We start from the raw sequence: 27,023 nt of genomic DNA on the forward strand, positions 1-27,023 counted from the left end.
GCCACAGGGGCCACAGGTGTCAGGCAGCCTGGACTCCAGCCTCCCTCCACCACCAAGCCAACCGTCAGCAACACCCGCTCCCAACCTCCAGCCTCCACCAGCACCAGACCAACTATCAGCGAGAACCCCCTTCTGGACTCCAGCCTCCCTCCATCATCTGGCCAACTGTCAGTGAGACCCCCTCCCCTTGCTGAGTAAGAGCGGTCAGGGAGATGCCATTAGAAAGTGGGAGACGCCAGGAGCCAGCCCACTCCAAGTTGCACTGCCCACATTCCCACCAGGATGCGCCTTGCTGGGATCCCGGCCTCAAGGAGACTGTGAGTAGCAAGCAGCTCCCCAGTCAGGGTTTCTAGAACAACAACATAGGCATTTTATTTCTTTTCATTAAGCTTCTTAGTTTCTTAGTATCACAATGGAATGATGAGAAAACAACAAAACCGTGAGTCTTTGCAAATCTCTGACAAAGAGCAGAGATCTCAAGGCAATTGGGGCGGGGGAGGCTTGACAGAAGTGCCAGAGCAGTTCCGACGTCACATCTCTCCTTGGCTGGAATGGTGAGAAGGTGGCACTGTCGTGAGCTGTCCTTGGCGATTCTGCCCCATGACCCACATGCGCCTGGTCTGCATGGGCCACCCCCGTGGGATTTCCCGGTGCCTCCTAGTACCTGGCCACACACCCCTCCGCCTGCTCCAATGCCCTGGGAGCACCATCCAGTGCTCAGGTGGACCCAGAAGCCAGCTCTGCTGGGCAGCGGCAAGATGTGGAGGAGCGGCAGAGGCAGGCAGCGTTGCTTGGCGTGGGAGAAGCCAAGGAGTGTGACCGAGGCCCGTCTGGGAGACATCTGTGGTGGAAGGTAGGGTTGGCGCAGGTGGCAGCAGCAGAAGTCCATGTCCCCAGGCAGTAGCAGGCCTAGAGCTTCACAGTGCCAGGGGGCAGGCTGTCGTTGCAGAGTCTGTAGTAGCGCAGGTCGTTGACCAGCCTGTGCACATTCTGGGTGAATGAGGGCAGGTCCTGGAAGGCAGGGGCATAGCTGCAGCCAAACACCCACCCAACACACCAGGTCACCCACCCACCAGACCCCAACGGCTACTTCCATCCCAGAGTGTGCACTGAAGATCGGGGAGCACTTTCTAAAACTCAAAACTTCTATTCACTGTTGCACTGCGTGTCACAGAGGCTCTGTGCCAGGCGCCATGGGAAAAAAAGAACAAGAGGAATATGTCCCTAGGGCCTGCCAGGTGCCGGACACTGCTGCAATCAACATACAGACATCAACTCACTGAGTCCTCACCACGAGGCTGCCACCAAGCCCTACCAGAATCACCAGAATCACTAGTCTAAGGACAGAAAGACCAAAGCACTGCACCATGAAGCAGCTGGCCCAGCTCACACAGAAGGGACCAGCATACTTGCTCCTGAGTCTGAGCCCTCAAACACAGGCATGGCTGCAGTGACAGCCCTCTCCTTCACCATGGCCCCTCGAGGTGACACGCATACCCAGTGATATCTGCAGAATGCTTACCCATGGGGCTCCAGGCTGCCTCTGCCAGTCGAGAACCACCCGAGCAGCAGCACACACAGTCCCGAGGCCTGTCCCACTGGGCGCAGTGTGGGTCATGGAAAGCCCTGGACCAGAAGTGAGGCCCTGACCTCTGCTGCCATGCACACGGGGAGACCCTGCTTTTCAGTGTGGGATGCTGAATGCCTGCAGTGTAGGTGCTGGTGAGGACTCAAACAGGCCCAGCAAGCCCCAGCAGAGCCAGGAGCAGGACCAAGTCCATTTTCCTGCCCAACCGCTATTGCTCTTCCAGAACTCCATTCAAAGCCTGCCTCATCCCAAAGTCTGCACAGATGCCTCCTATTTCCTGGCCCCAGCAGCCAGGTCAGCGCCTCTGTCCTGAGCTCTCTGCTTCTGGGGAGTGTGTGCAGGCTTTGGGGTCAGAACATCCAGGTCTGCCTCCTGCTTCGTGGCTCTACCACTTCCAAGTTCTGTGAACTGCTCACCTTCTGAGCCCCCGCCATCTGTGAAATGGGGGAGTAACAGGACCAGCACTTCAGAGGCTTGTTGGAAGGCTTACTCGAGCCATCTGTGAAATGGGGGAGTAACAGGACCCGCACTTCAGAGGCTTGTTGGAAGGCTTACTCGAGCCAGGACATGTCACATGCTTGGCACTGTGTAGTCCACAGAGGGCGCTGTATTGGCCTGTCTACCATGAAACACTTGGTGAAGGCTGGGACTGGCGCCCCAGCTCCTGGCCCGGGGCTTGAGAAGCAGCTGGCTTCAAACACACAGTGAGTGATTGAATGGAAGGTGGTGATTCTTTTATTTCACCCTCAAAAAACCAACTAAGGGATGTCTTTTAAATCAGTGGCTCCCAAATGCCAAACCAGAATTTCCTGGGTAGAACACAGAAATCTGTTTCTCCATTTTTAATAAGCACCCCAGGTGCTTCTGATATTAACTAGATCTTTTTTTTTTTTTGGAGACAGAGTCCCACTCTGTCACCCAGGCTGGAATGCAGTGGCACAGTCTCTGCTCACTGCAACCTCTGCCTTCCGGGTTCAAGAGATTCTCATGCCTCAGCCTCCTAGGCAGCTGGGATTACAGCCACCACAGCTGGCTAATTTTTGTATTTTTAGTAGAGACAGGGTTTTGCCGTGTTGGCCAGGCTGGTCTCGAACCCCCTAACCTCAAGTGATCCACTCGCCTTGGCCTCCCAAAGTGCTGAGATTACAGGTGTCAGCCACCGTGCCCGGCCTATAACTAGATTTTGAAACCACAGCTTTAAATCAAAAAGTTGACTGATATTGGTATCATTATAAGCTGATAATTAAGTATTAGGATCTGGCCTCTAGAAAAAGGAAAAAACATACCCAGGGGCTGAAGTGAACTGGAAGAAGCTTAGGAGAGAATGAGTTCCAAGACAAGGAAGATCCCAAGACAAAGGAGAACAGGATGAGTCTAAGCAAAAGCTCCCCTGCCACACGTGGCAAATGAGGAAAGCAGGCGGCCAGGTTTGCGCCAGCAAGAGCAGTGTGTGCATCTGAGCACTACAGTGGAGCCGTGGACAAGCTGCTTCACAGAGGACTCAGGTCAAGAACCCCAAGAGGACCAGGGAGAAAGCGATTTATTCTCCTAATTTCATCAAATATAAAGTGGTACAAGGAAAAGTTCCCAGAAGTTTCTATCAGGCAAGGGAGAGGCCTGGTCACCTGACACAGGAAGAAGAGAACAGGTGAGCCCCCACGGGGAAGGAGGCCCCAGGCACTGTCAGGCTCCAACAAAAGATGACCTCATGGACACCGAGAGCCAGCAGCACCCAGCTCCCATCGAGGTGCTGCACAGGTGGGGACAGCCCACCTGACAGTCCCTGCACAGGCAGCAGCAGTGGGACAAGAGGGTACTAGGAGGGCTCCTCCCAGGACCTGGCAGCAACTCAGCCCAAGATGAGCTGGGGCCGGTCTGGAAAGAGCCCAAGACGGCCCGGGAACCTGGGTCCCACCTCTAACCCTGGGGACCCAGAAGTGCAGCTCCCAAGCACCAACCATCTCAGCCTGAATGCAAGCCTGGGCAGACTCCAATGCTGGCCCCACCGGGGCTCGCCACCCAGGAGGGAGAACGGCAGGGCCCTGGGTATCAACAAAGATGCCAAGACAAATGGAGGGGCTGCAGAGCCAGGAACTCGGGACCTTCATGGCTGAGACTAAGAACATTATGTGCTACAGACACCAAGACTGGGGAAAAGGCTGTGCCCCTCAATCAGGCTACAGCAGTGGGTCAGCAGGCTTCTTGTGAGCTATTGCAAAGCTGCAGGGTGGGCACAGACCACGCCCAGAGGCCTCAATGTGCCCCCTCCTTGCTGCACAGGTGCCAGGCTTGAGTGCCCACTCTGCCCTCCCCTTAGCCCGGCCTCTTTCTCTCCTCACCCGATCCATCTTGAAATTCCGCCCCAGCACACTTTTCTGGTTGGCATCCACACCATCACAGCTGGTCAGGAACTCTGGGAGGAAGGCGGCAAAGAACCCATCAAAGTCGACAGAGGCCATGTTGTAGATGGCGATGCCGATCTCCTCCTGCAGAAGATCATGTGACTTGTGGACCAGGACCTGGAGCAGCACGTTCACGAACTGGAACAGCATGGTGGTCCGGAAGATCTTCTGCAGGCAGAGAGACCGGGTGAGCAGCAGCTGGCCCCCAGGGGCCTGTCCCGGGTTCCATCCACTTTCCGTCACTCTCTCCAGTGAGTAACCTGAGGGTGGGATGCAGGCCACGATGCCCCTGATGGAGGAATCTTTCCAAGAGCTGGGGCACTTACCTTGTGGTACAGCTTCTGCTTGGTGTTAAGAGTCTCCAAGTAGAAGAGATTTTGTTTAAAAAGGTGGATGTCAGGCTGGAGAAAGGACTGTCCGAAAGCCTAGGAAATGAGACCACCATTTTATAAACTGCAAGACCAAGCACTTCTGGGGCATCTACCCCATGTCAGAAGAACAAGTGCCAGGGCCAGGGCACCCACTGTCTTGATGCCTCTGACCCACCAGCTCAGACCTCTGCAACTCTCCTCCTAAGTCTCAGAGCTCATGCTTCCTGCACTGGGCCTTGCTTCTTATTATGGTCTCATATATACCTTTTGTAACCAACCTCTAGAAAGCCATCACAGGACCTGGCTTTGAAGCAAGAAGCTCACACCTCTAGCCAAATCCCTCAGCAATCTTGGCAGACACCAAAGCCTGCTTGCCTGCCCCTGCTCAAACCAAGAAATCCCCTTCCTTGCCCTCCTTCTCCTTGCATCTCATGTCTCATAAGCCACAAACCCTACAGGCTCCTTCATGGAGCCTCTACCTAGAGGTTAAGCCTCTGCCTGGGGGCTAAGTAAAGTATTTTTAAACTGCTTTGGAATTCCTGGGTGTAAAAGTTACTAGTTCGGTCCGGGCACGGAAGCTCGGGCCTGTAATCTCAGCACTTTGGGAAGCCAGGTGGGCAGATCACTGAAGGTTGGGAGTTCAAGACCAGCCTGGCCAACATGGTAAAACCCCGTCTCTACTAAAAATACAAAAATTGGCTGGGCACGGTGGCTCACGCCTGTAATCCCAGCACTTTGGGAGGCCGAGGCGGACGGATCACGAGATCAGGAGATCGAGACCATCCTGGCGACCATGGTGAAACCCCGTCTCTACTAAAAATACAAAAAAATTAGCCAGGCGTGGTGGCGGGCGCCTGTAGTCCCAGCTTCTAGGGAGGCTGAGGCAGGAGAATGGCGTGAACCCAGAAGGTGGCAGAGCTTGCAGTGAGCGGAGAGCACACCACTGCACTCCAGCCTGGGCAACAGAGCGAGACTCCATCTCAAAAAAAAAAAAAAAAAAAAAAAAAAAAAAACGAAAATTAGCCCAGTGTGGTGGCAGATGCCTGTAATCACAGCTACTCGGGAGGCTGAGGCAGGAGAATCACTTCGATCCAGGAGGCAGAGGTTGCAGTGAGCTGAGATCCTACCATTGCACTCCAGCCTGGGCGACAGAGCGAGACTCGTCTCAAAAAAAAAAAAAAAAAATTACTAGTTCAGGGGCAAAAAGAAACACCCCGCGCACCAACACAAAGTGACCTGCTCCAATAGAAAGAATAGAAAGTAACCATGGGGTCAGTGCAGGAGGTGGAGCAGTGGGGAAGGCCGGTGGTCTACAGGAACCCCCTACAAAACAAGTGGCGACTGCTTCATCATTCTGTCCCTGGGCCCCTAAGCTACCAGAGGGGGATCTTGTAATCCCTGCAGCAGGGATGAGATCTCCATGATGACCAAGTTTCCACTTATTTACTGTTTAAAGTTAGGTTCATGGAAGTATAACAGAGTAAAACTTCTGAGGTTTATCTTTCTATGAATTCTGACCTACCTGTGGAGTTGCACCACCACCATCACAACCAAGACAGGACACTTCCATCGCCCAGAACGTCCCCTCACACCCCCACCCCTAGGCGACCACTGCTCATTATCGGTCCCTATAGTTCTGCCTTTTCCAGAATGTCACAGAATGGCATGGGATCCCACCGTGCATAGCCTTTGGCATCTGGCTTCTTTCACCTAGCAGAATGCATGTGAAACTCATCTATGCTGCTGAATGTACCAAGAATCCATGCTTGCTTACTGCCGAGTGCCAGTCCCTTAGAGGCACACACGAGCTTGTTCATCCATTCAGCTGCTGGATACTCAAATTGTTTCCAGCTTTTGGCAATTATGAAACAGCTTCTATAAACATCAGTGTACAGGTTGTGTGAACATATGCTTTCATTTATCTTGGGTAAAATACTTAGAAGTGAGATTGCTAGGTCATACAGTAACTACATATTCAACTTTAAAAGAAACTGCCAAACTGTGAAACTATGCTCCAAAGTGCCTTTCACCAGCCGTCAGGGGGGACCAGGCACCAGCCTGCCAAAGAAGTCTTCCAGGCAAGGACAGCGTTCAAGAGAAAGGCAGGGGAGGCACAAACACTTGAGTACTGCAGACCTGAGGCCTCGCTGAGTGCCAGGGATGGGAAGTCCAGGGCAAGGGCACGTGCTTGAAAAGAACTGCCACACAAGAGTCAGTGAGTGTATGAGAGTGTGTGTGCGCGCATGCCCATATGCATGCTGTGTGCTGGTAGGGAGCTGGAGGGAGGGTGGAAATTCCTCTTGCTTCCCCATGAGGAAAAGCATGCACTGAAAAAACAAAAAGAGACTCCCCTAGCTAGACTCAGATGAGAATGTCAGACACCTGAATGCAGACCCTGGGAGCGGGCCTGATGCAGCCACAGAGCAGGCTGGCTGTCCGCGTGAGGGGATGCCGTCCCAGTCTTCCACAACAAGGGGTGCTTAGCCCCCAGACAGTGCACTGTCTCCGATGGACAGCTGCATCTGCCCTGCCTCCCAGGGCAGTGTTTCTCCTAGTATGGTCAGAGTCAGAATCACAGTGCAGGTCCAGGGCCCTCCTGCAGAGACTCCTATTCAGGCAGTTCCCTGCTAAGAAGGTCCTGGATGACTCTGGCATAAGCAGGCTCTTTAAACTTAAGGAAACAGCACTATGAGGTCAGCGGAACTGACGTTTATGAAGCATCTCCAAGTGTCATGCACTTTGTGTATGTCATCTCATTTCACCTCAAAACAAACCCGTGACCCAGGCAACATTAGCTCCACTTTACAGATGAAGAAACTGAGGTTCCAAGAAATTAATTAACTTCATCAATACTAAGAGGCAGAACTGAGCTTCAGACCCAAGACTGTGGGGCTTCAAAGACAGGACTCGTTGCAGTGCCAGGTTAGCGGAAGTCACCCGGCAGTCCCCCCGCCCCGACATTACCTGCATGATGGCACTGAACTGGGGCTCATTCTCCATCTGCTCCTCAGAGATCCCCCTCTGGACACTGGCCAGTACGGTGGACTTGAAGAAGTACCTCCAGTTGTGATGGAGTGTCCGGAAAAGGAGCTCAAACAGCTCAGCCTTCACATCAGGGGAGGGACGCTGCAGAGACACACAGATGCTCAGATCTGCAGCTTGTGGAGCCGCTCCAGCCTGGGCCCAGGGCAGCAAAGATGCCTAGGAGATGCCTCGTGACAGCAAGCCAAGTGTCAACACTCCGTCCACATGCCTGTCACTGCCTGCGCAAAAGACATCCAGCCCCTGGAGTCCTGTCACTGCATGTGCAAAAGACATCCAGCCCCTGGAGTCGGCGGTTCACACCGTGAGTACTTCAGCAGAGACAGGGCCCACATTTGAGAGAGAATGCACGGGTCAGCGCCAGGGGCCCCCTTTTCTGACGAGCACTCAGCTTTTACACTAGAAAAAAGCTAAGTGGATGAACAATTAGGAGTATGGATTTTCTGTTCTATTCAACCTGTCAGATCATCTTGCTTGTTCCTTTTCCCAGGATGAAAAATGCTGTCCCACTAACCTGTTAGTCTTACACAACCACAGAGGCTAAAGACAGACCCAATGCCTTAAAGTGATTCTGCTCCCCAGAAGAGGAGGGTTTAAAGAACACTTGGGAGCCAGGCTCTCTGGGCCAGTCTCTTTCCCAGCAGCCAGGATTCTGAGAGGAGGTAGAGGAGAAGGGGCAGGCTCAGCAGTGTTTTCTCATTGAATCCAACACCCGCAATCCCTTATTCCAGATGTCTCTGCAGAATTCAAAGGCAGAAGGCCCACATATATTCAGTTCAGCGTTGATTAAAATTAAATAGATACCAGGGGCCACAAGCGTCCACAGAAGAAGCCTCATAGGCCAGTCTGTCCCACAGACCAGACCTGTCCCAGTCTCAGTTCAGACAGTTAAAGATTAGCTCTTATTTATATGACTATTACCAAAAAAACTGAAATTACATCTATACTTATTCCTGGTCTTATCATGCTGAGTGCCTGCCTATTTTCTAAGGACAAAGGGCTTTCCTGTAACATTGAAAGGTTTGTTTGAATGGTTTCAAGAACTTGCCTTGTATCCTCGAGACCATGAATGTTTCTAATAGGAAAGTACATATGTTAGAATGTTTGCTATAGAAAACCAGAGTCTCTTAAAGGTATAAATTATTTGCTGCAGGAGACTGATCTTAGCAACTGACCCTGTGGAATAACTGCTATGCTTACACTAGACTAGTTCCAATGAACTCGATCAATATCAAAAGACTGTACCACGCTAAAGGCCTTTTTCCTTGGGACAAATGACTTTAGTAGCATATTAAACTAACAAATGAACTTTAAAACACAATCCATTTTCTGTGAAATCTCATTCCCTTCCCAATCTGGAGATGGGGGGCCACACAGGAGACTGCCTGAGCCCCTACCTCGGCGATGATGGGATACACCTGCTCCATGCACAGGGCGATGATGCTGGGAAGGAAGGGCTTGAACACCTGGCCTGGCTCCTGGACCACCACCTGCAGGATCTTCAGAAACTTCTCCACCACCCGGCAGCCTGTGCTCCCCTCATGGAGGATGCTCTCAGCTAACTGCTCTCTACAGATGAGAAAGCCACACAGTGAGCAACCACATGTTTCTCTGGGGGTCAGCATGAAAACCCATGCTGTGGCAAGTACAGAACAGGAGCAAAAAGCCACACTTTGTCGCCAGACCCACTACTTCTCCCTTGAATCTGAAAACCACGGATGGGGGGTCTGTGGTTACCTGGTAAACATGTTGAGGAAAGTCTGTATGATTTGCTCAGTGAAAGGCACGCCCATCTGTACTCTAAGGCCTCGAAACAGAGTGAGGAAGAAGCTCAGCATCTCATCAGTCACATCTGGGGAAAGGGGCAGAGACACTGTCACAGGTTTGCACACAGGGAGAACCAGAATCCTGGGTTTCATCGACCTACTCCTGAAATCTGCATTATCAGCGTTCTCTACGGCTTCCTGCTGGAAACATTTCCCCAACACCACTAGGGCCAGTGACAGAAAGTGGAAAATGATTAGGGACATGCTGAGAAAATAGTTCTGGTACAGGGAACCTCCACCTGGTGGCTCACTACAGGAAATGAAGGTCATCTCGAACCCTCCCTCATTGCGCGACATCCAGTGATGATCAGAGTGTCACTGGAGAGGGATCACTTTGTGCCCACAGTGATGAAACTACTCAACTGGGTCAACCCCTGAGTGCTTCAGTCATTTCCCCCTATGACTAATAATCCCTGCAGTTGGGTCAGAGGTTGAGTGGTTGAAAGTGGATAATGAAGGTGTATTTAGAATGCATGGCCCTGGTCCATTAAATGGATTAATTGCAGAAAATACTGCTTACATTTAGGGCAGTTTCACTTCCAGATCTCAACAATCATCTTGTGTAGTGTTTCAGCTCTAACTGCACGCAATCTGCTTGCAAGAGGCAATGAATATTTGCTGACTGAGAAGTGCTTGATATTTCTCTTGTAAAACTGACAAGACTACTATAATGCTCTCATGAGAGCTGGGTAAGTACATCTACAGAGCTAGAGAGGCCCTCTATCACTGACAGTGACAGACAAGGGTGAGGGGAATGATCTCGGCAAATGCGCATTGCCACAAAATAAGGAGAACTAAGCCAAAAAAGTTCTCTAGCCTTCTCTTGTAGGTGCCAAGGCCCATATAGAGGGCTCTGCTCACTTTTCCACAGGGCCTTGGCCCCAGACTCCGCAAATAAACACCACTGCCCTTTCCCTTTAGTACCGGGTTTCGTTGCACGGAGCCAGTCAAGGCCTGTACTGCACTGACTCAGTGTGCTTTACAGATCTAAGTGGGCATTCTGGCCCTTGTTAGCACCACCCACCAGTGGGGCCTCTGGGCCAGCTCCTACCTGACTGATGGATAAAAGCTGGAAAGAGGGCCAGGGAGACCTGAACGGATTCCTGCAGCGACTGGTAGCAAATCTGTCGAGACTTGGTGGACTCCCCTGAGATATTCTCCACAATGTCTTCTAAGACGCTGAGTGTCTGGTGTATAATCACTTTGGCTGCAAATCAAGATGAGTTGCAGGTTATAAGCTGTCTGGGGAGAAAGCACGGTAAGAGGAGACACAAGGGAGAGGGAGGAAACTTGCAAAGGTACCAAGAAGATGATCACATGAGTCTCATTAAAGGAACAGTCTCTTGATTACAATATAAATTCTCCTCTCTTTATGTTTTAGTTTTTGTTTTTACTATTATTACTGCCAGGACTCCAGATGCCTGGAGTGTGTACTGGGGAGAAGATGCCTGCCTGCTCAGGTTTTTGCCTCTGGCCATCAGCAACAAGTCCACAGAAGAAAAAAGATAAATAAATGTACCCCCAGGTTGGGTGCCTTGGATTTAATCAAATCTAAAAGATGGTGAATAGACTGGTGAGAAAATGAGTGTCATAAGGTCACAGGCCAGGATGGACACATGCAGCTCAAACCTTGTCCCTCAGTGGGACACTACTACAGCCCAGTAATCCCACAAACACCTGCCATGCACATGTAATGGTGCTGGCTGCAGGAACAACCTGCCTGATCTATCTTTGGCCTATTAGGCTTGTAGCTTGATAAGGCATATAATTATTGTTATTATGCTATTGACAATATATAATGCTAACCCTGAGACGACTTTTGACTCCATATGGCACACAGGGAAAACAGATGTAGTGGGCCACAAACAGGCCAGGGGTCAGAGAGCCCCGACTATGAACCACAGGTGATCATCTGAAGGCTACGTGCCGTGGGCAGGAGGACCCTCATCCATCTGGGAGAGCCAACAACCCCACCCTGGCAGCGCCGCAGTGGGGATTAGAGACAAGGTCCTGAACGATGCTAGCAGTGTGCCAGCCATCTAAGAAGGTCCAGGACGGGGATGCTGCCATTGTTCCCAGAGCAAGTGGAGTCACCCCCTTAAGATGCAGAGTCTCCTACCAACCTCCCCAAGATGACGCCCACGGCTCAGCCTGAGCCTAGCAGATTCAACCCCAGCGAATGCCAGAGGCTGAGCCAGAGCTGGGCTGAGAGCTGCCCCCCACCTGGAGCACTCTCTGGGTCCTCCGAACCCCAGTGCTCAGCAGCCTCTGTGGGACTGCCGCAGCTTTGAGGAGGGGATACGGTAGAAAGAAGACATGCTCAGGAGGTGGATGGAGGCAGGCCTGGCCCTGCTGCCTCATCTGAAAATGTGGAGAGAGAGCATCGCCCCACTCACAGGGCTGAGGATGAAGGAAGACGCTTCTCGTCACAGGCCTGGTCCCCCAGTCACAGTGACACTGGAGAGTAAAGGAAAGGCTCACCCACACTGCTGAGGAGGGAGCCATCCACAACTACAAGCACGTGGACTTCTACTAAGGCAGGAAACCGCACTCTGGGCAGCCACTTCCTCAAGAACACACAGGCAACAGGGGAAGCAGTTTAGGGTGAAAAACCAACAGTCAAGAAACCAAAATCCGACCTCTGGCATTTAAGGAAATTCAAACAAGGACAAAAGATGTATTTTTTAAAAATGTACAAGTCAAAAATTGAAAGCACTGTAAGTATGTAATAATAGGAGAATGGGTAGGTAACTGCTTTACTTCCATGAGACAAGACATTATAAAACCATTAAGAACCTTTTTTCTTTTCTTTTCTTTTTTTGGCGGGCGAGGGGAGGTTTCAAGAAGAAAGAGGCAATGCGGCAAAGTGGTGCAGAACACAGGAGCTGGAGCCATTCAGACCCAAGTCCAACTCTTGACCTGGCCCACTTTCTCTACAGTCCTGAGCAATGACACCTGCCAAGCACCTTCCCAATGGACAGACTGGCAGGTCCTACTCCCAACAGGCGCCCAGACTGAGCATCACCAAGGATGGGACAAACAGAAACAACGCAAGAGGAAATGCAAACACGAATATGCACCACTACACCACAACCTACTGGAAACGATCAGGCAAAACAAGACTATGAGACATGTGACAAGAAAACAGGCCTGGACGCTTCAAAAATGCCAACGTCACGAAAGACAAAAACTGGGCATGCTCTTCTGGACCAAAGGAGACTACAGAGTTACAACAACCAAACACAATGAAACCGTCCTAGATCACATCCTGGATTTTTTAAAAGCAAAAAAGAACAATTTGGTAACAACTGGGGAAAGTGTGAATGTGGCTACATGTTAAATAACATTATTGTAACAATGTTTAATATCTTGTTCTATATAGATACAAAGGTTACAGATTCAGGGATGAAGTGTCAATTATCTGCAACTTAAACAGCTGGCTTTTAAGAAAAAGTGTGTTGCAGAAAAGAGCACACATGTGGCAAAACATTCACATTAGTGAATCTGGGTGAGAGAGATGCAGTTGTTTTCTTATTCCTTCAGCTAGTCTGTAGGTTTGGAATTTTTTTTTCAAAGTATAAAGTTAAGATAAGAAAAATGAAACTTTCCAAACTTCATTTCAACACTGTGGAATGAGGATAAGACATACCTCACAGGGTTACACAGGAAGTTACATGAAATAATGTATACAAAGTGCTCAACCCAGTGCCTGCACACAGTCAGCATAGTGAAGATGTCATTCACATACTACACTGCAAACCCTTTCAGCACACAGTGGCATCACACTTCCCTGCCCTGAGTTAAGCCAAGGCCACGTAGCTGGCTCCGGCCAAGGAAACAGAGGTGGAAGTAGTATGTTAGTTTCAGGCAAGACCTTTAAGAACCCCTAGGCAATTCACCACAATCCCTTCCAGAGTGAACACACTTAAATGGAGCCTTCCTCAGCCTGGGTCCCTGTGTGACCTCCCCACCCTGCGTGACCCAAGCTGGACATGTAGTATGAACAGCAAATCCTCTTTCTTCTTGTACTAAGCCACTACGCTTTTGGAGTTGTTTGTTACCACTGAGTATATCCTCGCCCATGCAGACCGACGTAACTCCCATGTAAGATAAAGTGCGGAAAGAAGACCATTACACATGATAAAGCGTGACTCCACAAGAGCTGGATGCAAGCCCCAGGCAAGTTCCTTAATTTTCTAGACCTCAGCTTCCTCATGCTAATCATCAATCAAGATCATAACAGTACTGAAATCATAAGGCTAATGTGAGAACTGAATGAATTACTGATTTTTGAAAAATACTTAGAACCAGGAACAGACCAACACCAGCTTTGAAAGTTGATGCTGGCATAGCCAGAGACTTGATGATGGATATAAAATCATCAAGGCAAGAGCCTAGTACACAGTATACCCTCAAAATGTCAGCTACTCTCATCCAGTTATGTAACCATGAAGCCTATTTTAAAATAGAAAATGGAAGGTAAGAAGGAAGCATGGTTAAAATGGTTACTTTCTAAAATATTAAAACTGGTCAGATTTAGGAGTTACTTTTTCCTTCTTTACATTATTCTATTTTAATATATTTGTACAATGTGTATACGTTAATCTTCCTGGTTATAAAAGTAGTGTTTTTTAAAGAGTATTGTATTTATTACAATTTCTGACATTTCACAAAGCATTTTTGCTGACATTCCGTAAGTGGCACCATCTAATAACATTCTATTTTCTTTTTGTGAAGAGATGGTATTTTTAAAATATTTCGGTACTATTTGTTATTTCGAAGAGATATTTCTGAGAAATCAGATGCCTTACTTCTCCTTATTCACTTTTTTTCCCTCTTTAATATAAACAAGCAAACTTCACATGCCATTTTTTAAGAAACCAAGCTCTTTCAAAACCTCTGGAATATCTGTATTTGGAAAAAGGTTGAAACCAATCTGGAAAAACAGTTTTTGAGCGCACTTTCCAAGCGTGTAGAGGTGAACTGCTCTGCTTGCCTACACAAGCATCTGAAATAGATCAATAACCACATTAAGATGTATTTTACAGACAGAAGGCACCATCACCAGTGTCTTCCATTTTTTCTTAGGACTCCAGAATTTTTTACATTTTAAGTAAGAGAAGGGACAGTTTGCATTCAGGAAATAGGTCTGGCTGCTGAATTCCACAGGTAGCAGGATTCCACTCCCGAGTGTGACTTCCTGCTCAGCCTCTACGGGACTGTGGACAGAAAAATTTACCTCAGGAGCCTCCAGGGCAAATCTCATCTGCCACAAAGAACAATGCCTGCCTACCTCCTTCCCCAGCTGTCCCAGCCTAGGGGTCACTTACTGTCATCCAGTGGCATCTTTCTCTGTGGGGCAACAGCACTCGGCTTCAGGTTGCGATAATCCCGGGAGAGTGCAGAGATGAGGCTGGCGTGGTTGATGGAGCGCACAGGCCACTGCTGCTCATTCTCTGGAAGGTTTGGCCACGGAAGCAGCAAGATGTTAGAGAGAGCTCGGCACACCAACACCTGGGCCTACAAGAGACCCCAAAGGCATCCATCAGAGGTCAAAGAACCAAAGACAGTGGAGCGGCATGGCCAACACAGCCTTCAGCATCTGCTGGCTGCACACCTGGAGCCCTAGCCCCCAGGCTCGTTTCTTATAACCTAGGCAGGGCCTTTGGTCCAACTGGAAGGCAACTTAGGGAGGAAAATGAAACGAAGTAACAGCACCATGTCGAGGTCTAGCATAACCCAGAGCCAACCTCAATCATTATTCTGGGGCTCTCATTTCCTCTCTAATCTGATATTTTAAGTGTTAGAGGAGAAATCACACCGCAGACACAGAATCTCAGGCATTGCTCAGCTGGTGGCTTCTCAGTCCTCTGAGAAGCTACTTAGAGCAGGACTTGCAGGAGAATCCATGACAATCCACGCCCCTAGCATGAGGTCAGAAGCAATGCAATCACATCCTGGTGCTCTCTGACACCCTCTTCAAGCCTTCCTGCCCGCCCCCTGTTAGGTGGTTTTTAAACTTCTAGCCTGAGCCTCCTTTGAGGATTCTAAGAAAATGCACTTGCCTGGCACTTCTCAACCCCAAAGAACACACAGAACAGTGACAACAAAAATCAGACTGCTTTGAATCAGAAAGAACGCAAAGAGAACAGTCACAACACTGGCCGAAATTACCAGGCTGCAAAGCAGCAAAACCTTTCTGCACACTGGGAGGTGCTTTTCCATGCCTGAATCAGCACACTGCCCGCCTGCCTGCCTTACAATGGGCACGATGAGAATCACTGAGTCTGTGTCAGTGCCATAAACATAAGAAATCCGTCTATGCTGGCACAGCTTGTAAGCTCTGAGTACAAAATCAAAGGCCAGAATCTTCTTCCTCAGCTTCCTCAGGTCTCAGCCACACAGCCCTGGGGACCCCAGGGGAGCTCTGGGGCCTCACCTTATCGACAAGTCGCTGGGCAGAGGCATCAGTGATTCTGTTGAATACTTTCTGCACTGCAGGGATGCTGATCAGAAAGACGGGCCGCACGGTGGTAGCCAGTGAGACCAGTAAGTGGCACGCAGATAGCAGCAGCTTGTCTTGGACCTGTAGAGGGAAGAGGGCATGTCAGTTCACCACATCCCCGTGAGTCTGGGATTCAAACTTTGCTGAGGCAGTCACAAAGCTACGTGTGGTTCTTGGTTTCCCAATGACACCACTTAGGCTCTATCTAGCTCAAGAATTTTTCCTGTGATGATTCACAAGAGAAGCCCACCTTCTCTGTCACGTCCACAACTCCTGCCACAGCCATTATCATCTCCTCCCATTCCTCCTTCAAAGTCACCAGCAGCCTTGAACGCAGGCACTTCTCAGCTCAGAGTCTGCAGTGGCTCCCTATCAGCTATTAAATCACACTCGCTGGCACACTCCCTGGCATGTCATCCAGGTCCTGGGATTCTTCACCTCACTCTTCTTGCTCCAGCAGAGCCAAGATCTCCCTGAGCCCCCCACCTTTCTGTGCCCTAACACTCAGGCCAGTCTCTCCTACTGCTTTCCCTTCAGCATGCCTATCAAATACTTGGTTCAATTACCACTGTTGCTTTCAAATTAGCAAAGGAGAAAATGTGTTACAGATGGGACCTAATGCTGGTAAGACTAAGGTAAAAACAGCACACCAAAAAGTCAAGGCAGGCAGAATTACTTAGGGAAAAAAATTACTATGATTTCCCAGAGCCACAAAATATTCCTAACCTTTAACCCTAAATCTCTACTTACTCTAAGAAGATTATCTAAAAGGGTAAAGCTACATTCACGAATGCATGCATTTCAGAATTCTTTGTAATGAATTTTTATTTTTTAAGGAAGGCAGCCTAGAAGTCCAGCAATGGCTAGGAAAATAATGAAACATATTCCTGATGGGATAGAACTATTTTCAAAGTTATAATTATAAATACAACACAAATTTATGGAAAGCAACACACTGTTCTTATTAAAACAATACATTGCTTAAAATGTATAAAATGCTTTGTATGACTAAAACTACAAAAACATTCAAATAAGCACATATATGCTCTAGTAATACAGCAGACTTGGGGGATAACATAATAGAATCTGTCCAGTTTTAACATGGATATAACCTTTGACTCAGTAATTCCACTTCCAGGAATCTATCCTACAGGCCCACTAGCATATATAAGATGGACATAAAAGGAACTCATTTCTATCAATAGGAAAATTATTATACATCCCTTCCCCCCCAAAAAAAAAGCATTGGACATTTTGAAAATCTGAAGTTGCTCTACGTATGTAAAGGAAAACCAAGGCATACTGTTACGCAAAAGCAGCTATATCTCTAGCTATCTACAAACTTTTTATTACTTATTACATAAAAAGAGAAACAAGTCTGGAAGGATATACAGGCGTACCGCAGAGATACTGCAGGTTCAAGCTCCAGACCACCACAATAAAGCAAACTATACAATAACGCAAGGCACACTAATTTTTTTGTTTCCCAATGCATATAAAAGTTTTGTTTACACTATATTGTAGTCTATAAAGTGTGCAATACCATTACGTCTAAGAAAACAATGTACATATCTTAATTAAAAAGTTGATTAATTAAACTTAATTAAAAATGCTAACAATCATCTGAGCCTTCAGAGCGGGAATCTTTTCACTGGTGAAGGGTGTTCCTTGAAGGTGACTGCTGCTGACTGAATAGGGTGATGGTTGCTCAAAGTTGGGGTGGCTGCAGCAATTACTTAAAATAAGACAACAATGAAGTTTGCTGCATCGACTTCCTTTCAAGAAATATTTCTCTGGAGCATGTGGTGCTGTTTCATCGCATTTTGCCCACAGTAGAACTTCTTTCAAAGTTGGAGTCAATCCTCTCAAACCCTGCCGCTGCTTCATCAACTGAGTTTATGTGTTATTCTACTCTTCAGTTATTCCAACAATGTTCACAGCATCTTCACCAGTTGATTCCATCTCAAAAACCCATTTTGTTTGCTCATTTATAAGAAGCAAGTCCTCATCTGTTCAAGTTTGATCCTGAGATTGCAGCAACTCCATCCCATCTTCAGACTCCGCCTCTAGTTCTCTTATTATTTCCACATCTGCAGTTACTTCCTCTACTGAATTCCTGAACCCCTCAAAGTCATCCATGAGGCTGGGAACCAACTTCTTCCAAACTCCTATTAATGCCGATATTTTGATCTACTTCCGTGAATCATGAATGTCCTTAATGGCATCTAGAATGGTGAATCCTTCCCAGACGGTTTTCAATTTATTTGCCCAGATCCACTGGAGGAACCACTATCTACGGCAGCTATAGTCTCATGAAATGTATTTCTGAAATAATAAGACTTGAAAGCCAAAATTACTCCTTGACCCATGGGCTACAGAACTACAGAATGGATGTTGTGTGAGGTGAGCCGGCATGGAAACTATGGAAACTAATACCTTTGAACATCTCCATCAGAGGCCTTAGGTAACCAGCTGCATTGCCAATCAGCAGTAGTATTTTGAAAGGAATCTTTTTTTTCTGAGCAGGTCTCAATAATGAGCTTAAAATATTCAGTAAACCATGATGTAAACAGATGTGCTGCCATTAAGGCTTTGTTGTTCCATCTATAGAGACAGGCAAAGTAGATTCAGCATAACTCCTAAGGGCCTAGGATTTTCAGAATGATACATGAGCATTGGCTTCAACCTGAAGTCTCCAGTTGCAGTTGTCCCCTGACAAGAGAGTTGGCCTGTTCTCTGAAGCTCTGAAGCCAGGCACTGACTCCTCCTCTCTAGCTATGGAAGTCCCAGATGACACCTTCTTCCAGTATAAAAGTGTCTCATCTACACAGAAAACCTGTTGTTTAGTGTGGCCACCTTCATCAATGATCTTCCAACTTTTCTTCTGTAGCTTCCTCACCTCTCTCAGCCTTCACAGAATTGAAGGGCCTGATCTGGATTTGGCTTTGGCTTAAGGGAATGTTGTGGCTAGTTTGGTCTATCCAAACCGCTGAAACTTTCCCCATATCAGTAACAATAAGGCTGCTCTGCTTTCTCATCACTCATGTGTTCACTGGAGCAGAAACTGTAATCTCCTCCAAGAACTTTTCCTTTGCATTCACAACTTGGCTGTTTGGCTCAAGAGCATTTGGCCTATCCTGGCTTTTGACATGCCTTCCTCACTAAGCTTAATCATTTCTAGATTTTTATTTAAAGTAAGAGACATGTGACTCTTCCTTTCACTTGAACACGTAGAGGTCATTGTAGGGTTACTAAATGGCTCAGGGAATAGGGAGGCCTAAAGACAGGAAGATGGAGAAGCCTCCAATCAGTGGAGCAGTCAGAACACACACAGAACACACGCATATCAATCAAGTTTGCAGGCTTTGGTTTATGGCACTACAAAATAATTACAATAGTAACATTAAAGATCACTGATCACAAATCACTGTAAGATACAATAACAAAAAAGTCTGAAATATTCTAACAATTACCAAAATGTAACACATGGAAGCATCAAATGCTGTCAAAAAAAATGGCACTGACAGATTTGCTTCATGCAGGGTTGCCACAAGCCTTCAACTTGTAAAAAACACAGTACCTGTGAAGTGCAATAAAGGCAAGTGCGATAAAATGAGGTGTGCCTGCACAACCAATGCCAACCGTGCTCACCGCGCAAAGGAAAAGGTTTCAGAGGTATCACTACTTTTCAGTCTGGAAATCTGAACAATACTTTACTTTTTCACAGTGAGCATGTATTCATGTGGAACTCAGATAACTAAAAAAGTAAAGTTGTATTTGAATGCATGTAGACTATAACTAAAAAGGAACATGAAATAAAACAGGTGTATAACAGCAGAAAGATTTATGGGTCTAACTCTGTGTCATATTTAGATTTTCTAGTAAACGGGTATAGGAACAGAAGGAGAGACAGAGTTAGATAAAAAGTGTAGGCTTTGCTGTTTCGAGACCTTGGTGCTGATTAGCGGTGTGATTGCATCCATGGTAGTAGAGATGAGTGTCACGAACTGCTGCGTGTTCTGCCGGTAAACTTCACTGCAATACTGTGCTAACCAGTGAGAGTAAGCCTGCAGCGCAGCCAGGGACTGAGCATGCCTGCAGAAAGAAAAGATGATGTGATTTTAAAGGTTAAGGTGAAAATATATTAGCGTTCAACTCGTTTTCATAGGAGGTAAGAACTGCATCCACTGCATTTGCTGTTCTGAGACATGGGCAAGAGCATAGAAATCATTTACTGGTTCACGTAGAATCTAAAAACTAAGATATTCATCATTTAAACATTGCCATCACTGACTACAGCACAGAAGGCAGTTAGTCAATGTCTACTGAATCTTATTCAATCTTTCTGTGACACATGCTCACCTAAGAGAAAGGTAAATTATAAAAGCAAAATCAAAGAACTTAAGTGATCATGTGTTGACTTCAGAACTAGTACAAATTTAACATTCATAGCTGCAGACTAAAGCACAGACAACTACCAGGTATGAGAGCTTCATAAACAGAGCTTTGATGTCAGATTTTGGAGTTTAAGCTTCCACCGCACCATATATTCTACCTGGCTAGGGGATAACTGAGGCGACAAAGACTATGTTTGGTTTCAGCAAAGGCTGTACTGACTGCATCGTACATGCAAGAAAATATATATCAAAAAAGTATGCAATTCATCAAATATAATAAACAATCAATTTTTTTTTTTTTTTTTTTGAGATGGAGTCTTGCTCTGTCACCCAGGCTGGAGTGCAGTGGCCAGATCTCTGCTCACTGCAAGCTCCGCCTCCCGGGTTTACGCCATTCTCCTGCCTCAGCCTCCCGAGTAGCTGGGAATACAGGCACCCGCCACCTCGCCCGGCTAGTTTTTTGTATTTTTTAGTAGAGACGGGGTTTCACCATGTTAGCCAGGATGGTCTGGATCTCCTGACCTCGTGATCCGCCCGTCTCGGCCTCCCAAAGTGCTGGGATTACAGGCTTGAGCCACCGCGCCCGGCCTAAACAATCAATCTTAAACAAGGAGAGACAGTTGTCTCAGAGCTTCAAAACACCAGGCCTTCTAACATACCTAAACGTAATTACCTTTCGGTAATAATTAGTAAGCTGTAAGGTGATGCTACTATGAGGTGACACAAAGACAGTGTTCCTCATGGTTTGGGCATTTATTAACGATCCCTGCCTACATCAGTATTACATTGGTGGTTGTGAATTGGTAATTTTTCTATCTTTCCTTTTCTCCTCATTACTTGGCATTCTTCTCTAAAAAGCAGCTTCCCCTCCTCTCATCCTTTGTTAATCACTTTGGGTCTTTGTTTATTTGTCTGTTTACTTGAGCAGGGTCACATTCTGTTGCCCAGGCTGGAGTGCAGGGGCATAATCATGGCTCACTGCAGCCTCAACCTTCTGGGCTCAAGTGATTCTCCTGCTTCAGCCTCCCAAGTAGCTGGGACTACAGGTCCACGCCACCATGCCAGGCTAATTTTCATATTTTTTGTAGAGACGGGGTCTACGTTGGCCAGGCTGGTCTCAAACTCCTGGCTTCAAGCGATCCTCCTGCCTCAGCCTCCTAAAGGGCTGGGATTGCAGGTGTGAGGCACTACACCAGCCTAGCCTGTTAATCACTTTGAATGAGTAGATTATTTTCATTCAAACTGGTATAATTCATTACTGTCCTTATTCTTTGTTGATGACTGAACTTTGACCAGGAAGAACCCTTTCAAGCTGGGCCCTGCATCCTTTTCACATATTCTCAACAGTCACTGAGCACGTCCTTACTTGCTGACTTGGCAAGACTGTCCAACATCACCCTGCCCCAGACTTGAGCTTTTTTCTCCAAGGTGCTCTGGAGAACGGATTTGAAAAACTAAGACGTGGGGAAAAGGGGTAGAATCGCTACTGGAGTGTCACTGTTCTAGGACCTTTCAGTGGACAAAATTAGGATATAAGCAGATACCACTTTATTTACTTATTTATGTTGCTGACAGAGTCTTGCTCTGTTGCCCAGGCAGGAGTGCAGTGGCATGATCATAACTCACTGCAGCCTCCAACTCCTGGGCTCAAGCAATTCCCCTGGCTCAGCCTCCTAAGTGGCTGGGGCCACAGGCATGCACCACTATGTCCAGCTACCTTTTTTTTTTTTGGTAGGGACAGGGTCTTACTATGTTGCTCAGGCTCCTCTCAAACTCCTGGGCTCCAGCGACCATCCCACCTCAGCCTCCCAAAGTGCTGGGATTACAAACATGAGCCACTGTGCCCAGCCTGGACACCATTTTAAAATCAAACTCAGCATCAACAATTATAAGGAAATTTGATATTAAGAGCCTTCTGACATGATGCAAGAGGAAAGGCACACCATTGCCTATGCAGTAACCTTGCTAAAAATGTTTAAACTGAATCGAATACAATGGAAATAACTGGACAAATCCAGATTGTAGGATGTGCTTTTTAAAAAATTAAGATCTGGATCTGCAAAAGGTCCTCAGTCACTCTCACACACAAATGCACATGCAGACATACAAACACAAGTGGGTGAACTGTTCTAGATTATAGGAAATACATTTAATGTGTGGCTCATGATTAATTAGACCTTGGATTGATTCAAGGGAAAAAAAAAGATACAAAAACATTCCTAGGACAACTGAAGAAATCTGAATATGGACTATAGAAGTGATGACATTATTGTATGTATTAAATTATGTGAGGGTTGATAATGGTATCATAGTTATAGAGCTGAATGAATTTATTTCTAGGATACACACACTGAAGGATTTACGGGTGAAGTGACATGTTGTCTGCAATTTATTTTCTTTCTTTTCTTTTTTGAGACAGGGTCTCACTCTGTCACCCAGGCTGGAGAGCAGTGGTGCTATCTCAGCCTCCCAGGTTCAAGCGACTCTCCCAGCTCAGCCTCCCAAGTAGTTGGGACTACAGGCGCAGGTGCCACCATGCCCGGCTGATTTTTATATTTTTTGGTAGAGACAGGGTTTCACCACGTTGGCCAGGCTGGACTCAAACTCCTGACCTCAAGTGATCCATCTGCCTCGGCCTCCCAAAGCGCTGGTATTATAGGCATGAGTCATCACACTCAGCGATGCAGTTTATTTTCAAATGGCTCAGCAAAATAATAATAATAATAATAGTCATGTATTGTGTGCAGAGAGGGCACAAGAAACAAAAACCAATTTATAATTGGTTACTCTAGGCTAAGGGTCCATGGGTGCTTATTCCCGTTTTTCCCATTTTCTATAGGTTTGAACTTTTTCAAAATAACAAGTTGGGTAAGAAAATGGACTAGCACTTTAAAGTAAGAAAATATAGTTATTGAAAGTTTGAAATTCATAGTGACCACACAGTTATTTTGTATTTTACATTTAAAATGTTATTTTATATTTAGAATCATGTTGTCCTTCAAATTCTGAATATCAAAATAAGGAGAAAGAACATCAAAGTCAGCCTTAGGAGTAAGAATTTCAGTCAATCTAGCACATCTGCAGAGCTCCTCAAGGCTGAAAGGAGGGGCTCTGAAACTCCCAAAATGTGTACAAGTTGTATTTATAAGGAAACTGGCATCTTTCTTGGGAGACGCTTTACAACTTTCTCTAAATTCTCAAAAGGGAAAGCAATATATTTTTTAAAAGTTTAAAACCACCATAGTAAGTAAGATTCTCTTTCCATCGTTTATCTAATCTGCAGCTCAAGAATGCTCCACAGCAGGAGTCAACAGACCTTTTCTGTAAAAACCCGAGTTTATGTATTTTCAGATTTGTAGGGCATACAAACACTCTGTCGCAGCTACTCCACTCTGCTGCTGTAGTGCAAAACCACTCCTAGACCATATGTAAATGAATGTAGCTTTGTTTCAATAAAACTTTATTTACAAAAAGCAGTCAGTAAGCCAGATTTGGTAAAGGCCATAGTTTGCCAACCCCCTGCTCTCGTCTAAAGCAAGCCTTCTGGGCAGTGAAATCTCTGGGATACTGCCCATCTCCAGTCCCTGTCCTTCCATATGTCACTTTCCTAATAGCATCCCATGTTATCTGCAGAGTTTCTGTAGAGAGGGTGGTCTCCAGATGTCCTGCTTCAAAATAAGCTGGGGTTCTTGTTTAATATGCAAATATCTGAGCCTTATGCCATTCTGCTAAAATCAGAACCTCCGAGAACTGTGTTCCCCAAACATTCTTCTGCATCCTACAGTATCCTACAGTTTCAGTCAATGATCTACAGGAAAGACTGATGGCATTTCAGGTGTTTCCCATTAGTCCCAACAGACCTATCCAGTCTCTTCTTGCACCACACAGAGTACCCACCTCTTGCCTGTGTGACTGTCTTGGCTGTACTGTTCTTTCCTCCTGAAATGCCTACTCCATAGAATCTCCATCCCAGCTCTCACTTACCTAATTCCACTTTCTCCAACCACCTCTGCCCCAGACATACAGTGAAAAACTCTCTCTCTCTTTCTAGGTTTGCGGTTTAAGAGTTTTTTTCCCAACTCATGGCAGCCACTACTGTTCCTTGTTCTCAATAAAATCATTTGGAGATTGGGGGCAAGGTCTTTCCTAAAAATGCACAAACATCAAACTCTAGACTTACACATCAATGAGGTCAGGTTTCAGTACTGATGGCACAGCAGTTTCAATGTTGTACAATTTTATCTGAGATCCGTACAGAGTGACTTTGACCAACCTGTTGGCAAAGAGGCAGGTAAACAAGAACATTCAGCTTATGAACTAAGACAAAACAGACAAGGCTGGTACCAACAAAGAGCGTAAGGGCAGACTTTTTCCATATACAAAAAAGAATCAAGACCAGACCTTCAATTTTATGCCAAGGAAATAATCCAAGATATGCATAAAGACTTATATACAAGCATATTAACTAAAGCCTTATCGAAAGTGTCAAAAATTTTGAAAACGATATAAATATCCAATCCAGAGGAGGTAATACAATGTAATATATACAAGAAAAACAATGCTTAGAGGCATATTTAATGATAAATATTCAGGATGTTTTAAACATGACATGGTTGTACTAAATATATATACAGAATATATCACGAATGTTCATCTATTAACAGAAGACAGGCGGTAAGAATTTTCACCAGAGTATGCTTATTGGTACCACTTGTTTTAGGGGAAGGATAGAGTGGGTAGATTATGGATGATTTTTTTCCCTCTATTTTTCTGCATTTCCAAATTGTCTACAATTAATATATAATGTTTTATAAATGAGGAGAATAAAAAATAGTCTTTAAAAAGCAGTCAGGGTGTGGTTGCTCATGCCTGTAATCCCAGCACTTCGGGAGGTCAAGGTGGAAGGATCACTTGAGGCCAGGAGTTCGAGACCAGACTGGACAACAAAGTAGGACCCTGTCTTTTAAAATTTTATCCAGATGTGGTGGCACATGCCTGTAGTCTCAGCTACTTGGAAAAGGCTAGGTAGGGAGGACAGCTTGAGCCCAGGAGGTTGAGGATGGACTAAGCCAGGTTCATGCCATTGCACTCCAGCCTGGGTAACAGAACGAAACCAAAATCCTGTGTTTTTTTTGTTTTGTTTTGTTTTTTGTTTTTGTTTTGTTTTTTAAAAAAAGACCTGCTCTTTTGGCAGTTTATCGAAATAGGATGACATGGGCTTTTCTATAAAATTGATAATGATAAAACTGTCTTAGTTTTTATTTAAAATCATTTTTAAAATGAAATGTTTCAGATGGGTTGATATATAATAAAGAAAATACAGCAAACTGTCCACCAAAGAATCTATGTGGTGGGTATATGGGTACTCCCTACACAATTCTTTCAACTTGTCTTCAAATCTGAAAATGTTTGATAAAACTTTAGAGGAGGGAGATGAGAGGAGCAAATGTTTCCAGAATAGGTGGAGGTGTTTTATGTTCAAGTACAATTCTTTCAGAAGCAAGTTGTTGAGCCCACTGGTTGCTCAAGGGCTCACTGGATACTAACGAGCATCAAACATAGCAACTAATAGCTCTATCTAGTAGGAAATGGGAAATATCTCTTTCATTATAGACAGAACAATATTCCTTTTTTTTTTTTTTTTTTTTTTTTTGTGAGACAGGGTCTTGCTCTGTCACCCAGGCCAGAGGAGTATAGTGATCTTGGCTCACTGCAGCCTAGACTTTCCGGGCTCCATCGATCCTCCTGCCTCAGCGCCCCCTCCCATAGTGGGGACTACAGGTGCATGCCACCACACCCAGCTAAATTTTTTTGTCTTTTTAGTAGAGACAGGGTTTCGTCATGTTGTCCAGGTTGGTCTTGAACTCCTGGACTCAAGAGATCTGCTCACCTCAGCCTCCCAAAGTGCTGGGATTACAGGTGAGCCATGACGCCTGGAGTCGAAAGACATTCCTTTCTGAGTGAAGGTGAAAAAACCCAAGACCTGGCTAGTTTCTCTCTGCCTACTCTGGGTGGAAACCTGGAAGCAGATGCCAGGGAAGGCAGTGTTTGTCTTTGTCCCAGCATAACAATCAACTAAGGAACTTGTTACAAATACAAACTTGTATTTGTATTTCTGATTGCTGGGGAGCAATGAGAAAGCAATCAAAAAGGAGCACTTCCGGTCAGTCAAGAAAGTGAGGGAAAAGAACTAAGGTTCCCGAAGTCCCACGAAGTCCTCGTGATCAGAACAGTTATCAGAAAACAATATACCAATATGCACCTGGTGTTTAACTCTAAATCCTGTTCTACACTAAAAATGCATTTCCAAACATTTTTTAATGTGTCTGTGTTCAGCAGTTTTAATATTAGCTTTGCTTTATGTAACCAATAAAAGAAAACACTGCTAATAATACTGGCTATTAAGGTCACATAGTCATAACAAGAGCCTTCTCTCACATATTAATCTAAATGAAGACAAAATATTAATAGCAAGTATGTTTAAGCACTGGGCTTGCAAATCTAAGCAGTGCAGAAAGATAGGGACCTATCAAATGATTCAGGATCTTTGAGACATCATCTCACTACAAAGTTGAGATGACTGAGATATATATATATATATATATATGTTTTTTTTTTTTTTTTTTCTTTTTTGAGACAGAGTTTCACTCCTGTTGCCCAGGCTGGAGTGCACTGGCGTGATCTCAGGCGATTCTCCTGTCTCAGTCTCCCGAGTAGCTGGGATTACAGGTGCATGTCCCCATGTCCAGCTGATTTTTGCATTTTTAGTAGAGATGAGGTTTCATCATATTGGTTAGGCTGATCTTGAACTCCTGACCTCAGGTGATCCATCCGCCTCAGCCTCCCAAAGTGTTGGGATAACAGGCGTGAGTCAGTGCGCCTGGCTGACTGA

The 27,023-nt window shown here is 46.1% G+C and overlaps 1 protein-coding gene across 2 annotated transcripts in view; it reads right to left on the reverse strand.

Annotated features, from left to right (window-relative positions):
• Positions 1-346: 346 nt before the first annotated feature.
• The window catches only part of XPO6 (exportin 6), a 117,056-nt gene continuing 90,379 nt past the window's right edge, over positions 347-27,023 (reverse strand). For both annotated transcript variants that reach the window (XM_011933464.1, XM_011933463.1), the window contains 11 exons: positions 24,312-24,404; positions 19,685-19,829; positions 15,669-15,815; positions 14,560-14,749; positions 10,281-10,436; positions 9,141-9,255; positions 8,801-8,972; positions 7,326-7,487; positions 4,317-4,415; positions 3,928-4,158; positions 347-1,011 (listed from right to left, as the gene is read on the reverse strand). In XM_011933464.1, coding sequence (XP_011788854.1) covers positions 910-1,011; positions 3,928-4,158; positions 4,317-4,415; positions 7,326-7,487; positions 8,801-8,972; positions 9,141-9,255; positions 10,281-10,436; positions 14,560-14,749; positions 15,669-15,815; positions 19,685-19,829; positions 24,312-24,404 — 1,612 coding nt within the window. In that variant the 3' untranslated portion in view covers positions 347-909. The remainder of the gene's footprint in view (positions 1,012-3,927; positions 4,159-4,316; positions 4,416-7,325; positions 7,488-8,800; positions 8,973-9,140; positions 9,256-10,280; positions 10,437-14,559; positions 14,750-15,668; positions 15,816-19,684; positions 19,830-24,311; positions 24,405-27,023) is intronic.

This window comes from Colobus angolensis, unplaced genomic scaffold (assembly GCF_000951035.1).
Source record: "Colobus angolensis palliatus isolate OR3802 unplaced genomic scaffold, Cang.pa_1.0 Scaffold128, whole genome shotgun sequence".
In the NCBI taxonomy this organism is placed as follows: domain Eukaryota; kingdom Metazoa; phylum Chordata; class Mammalia; order Primates; family Cercopithecidae; genus Colobus; species Colobus angolensis.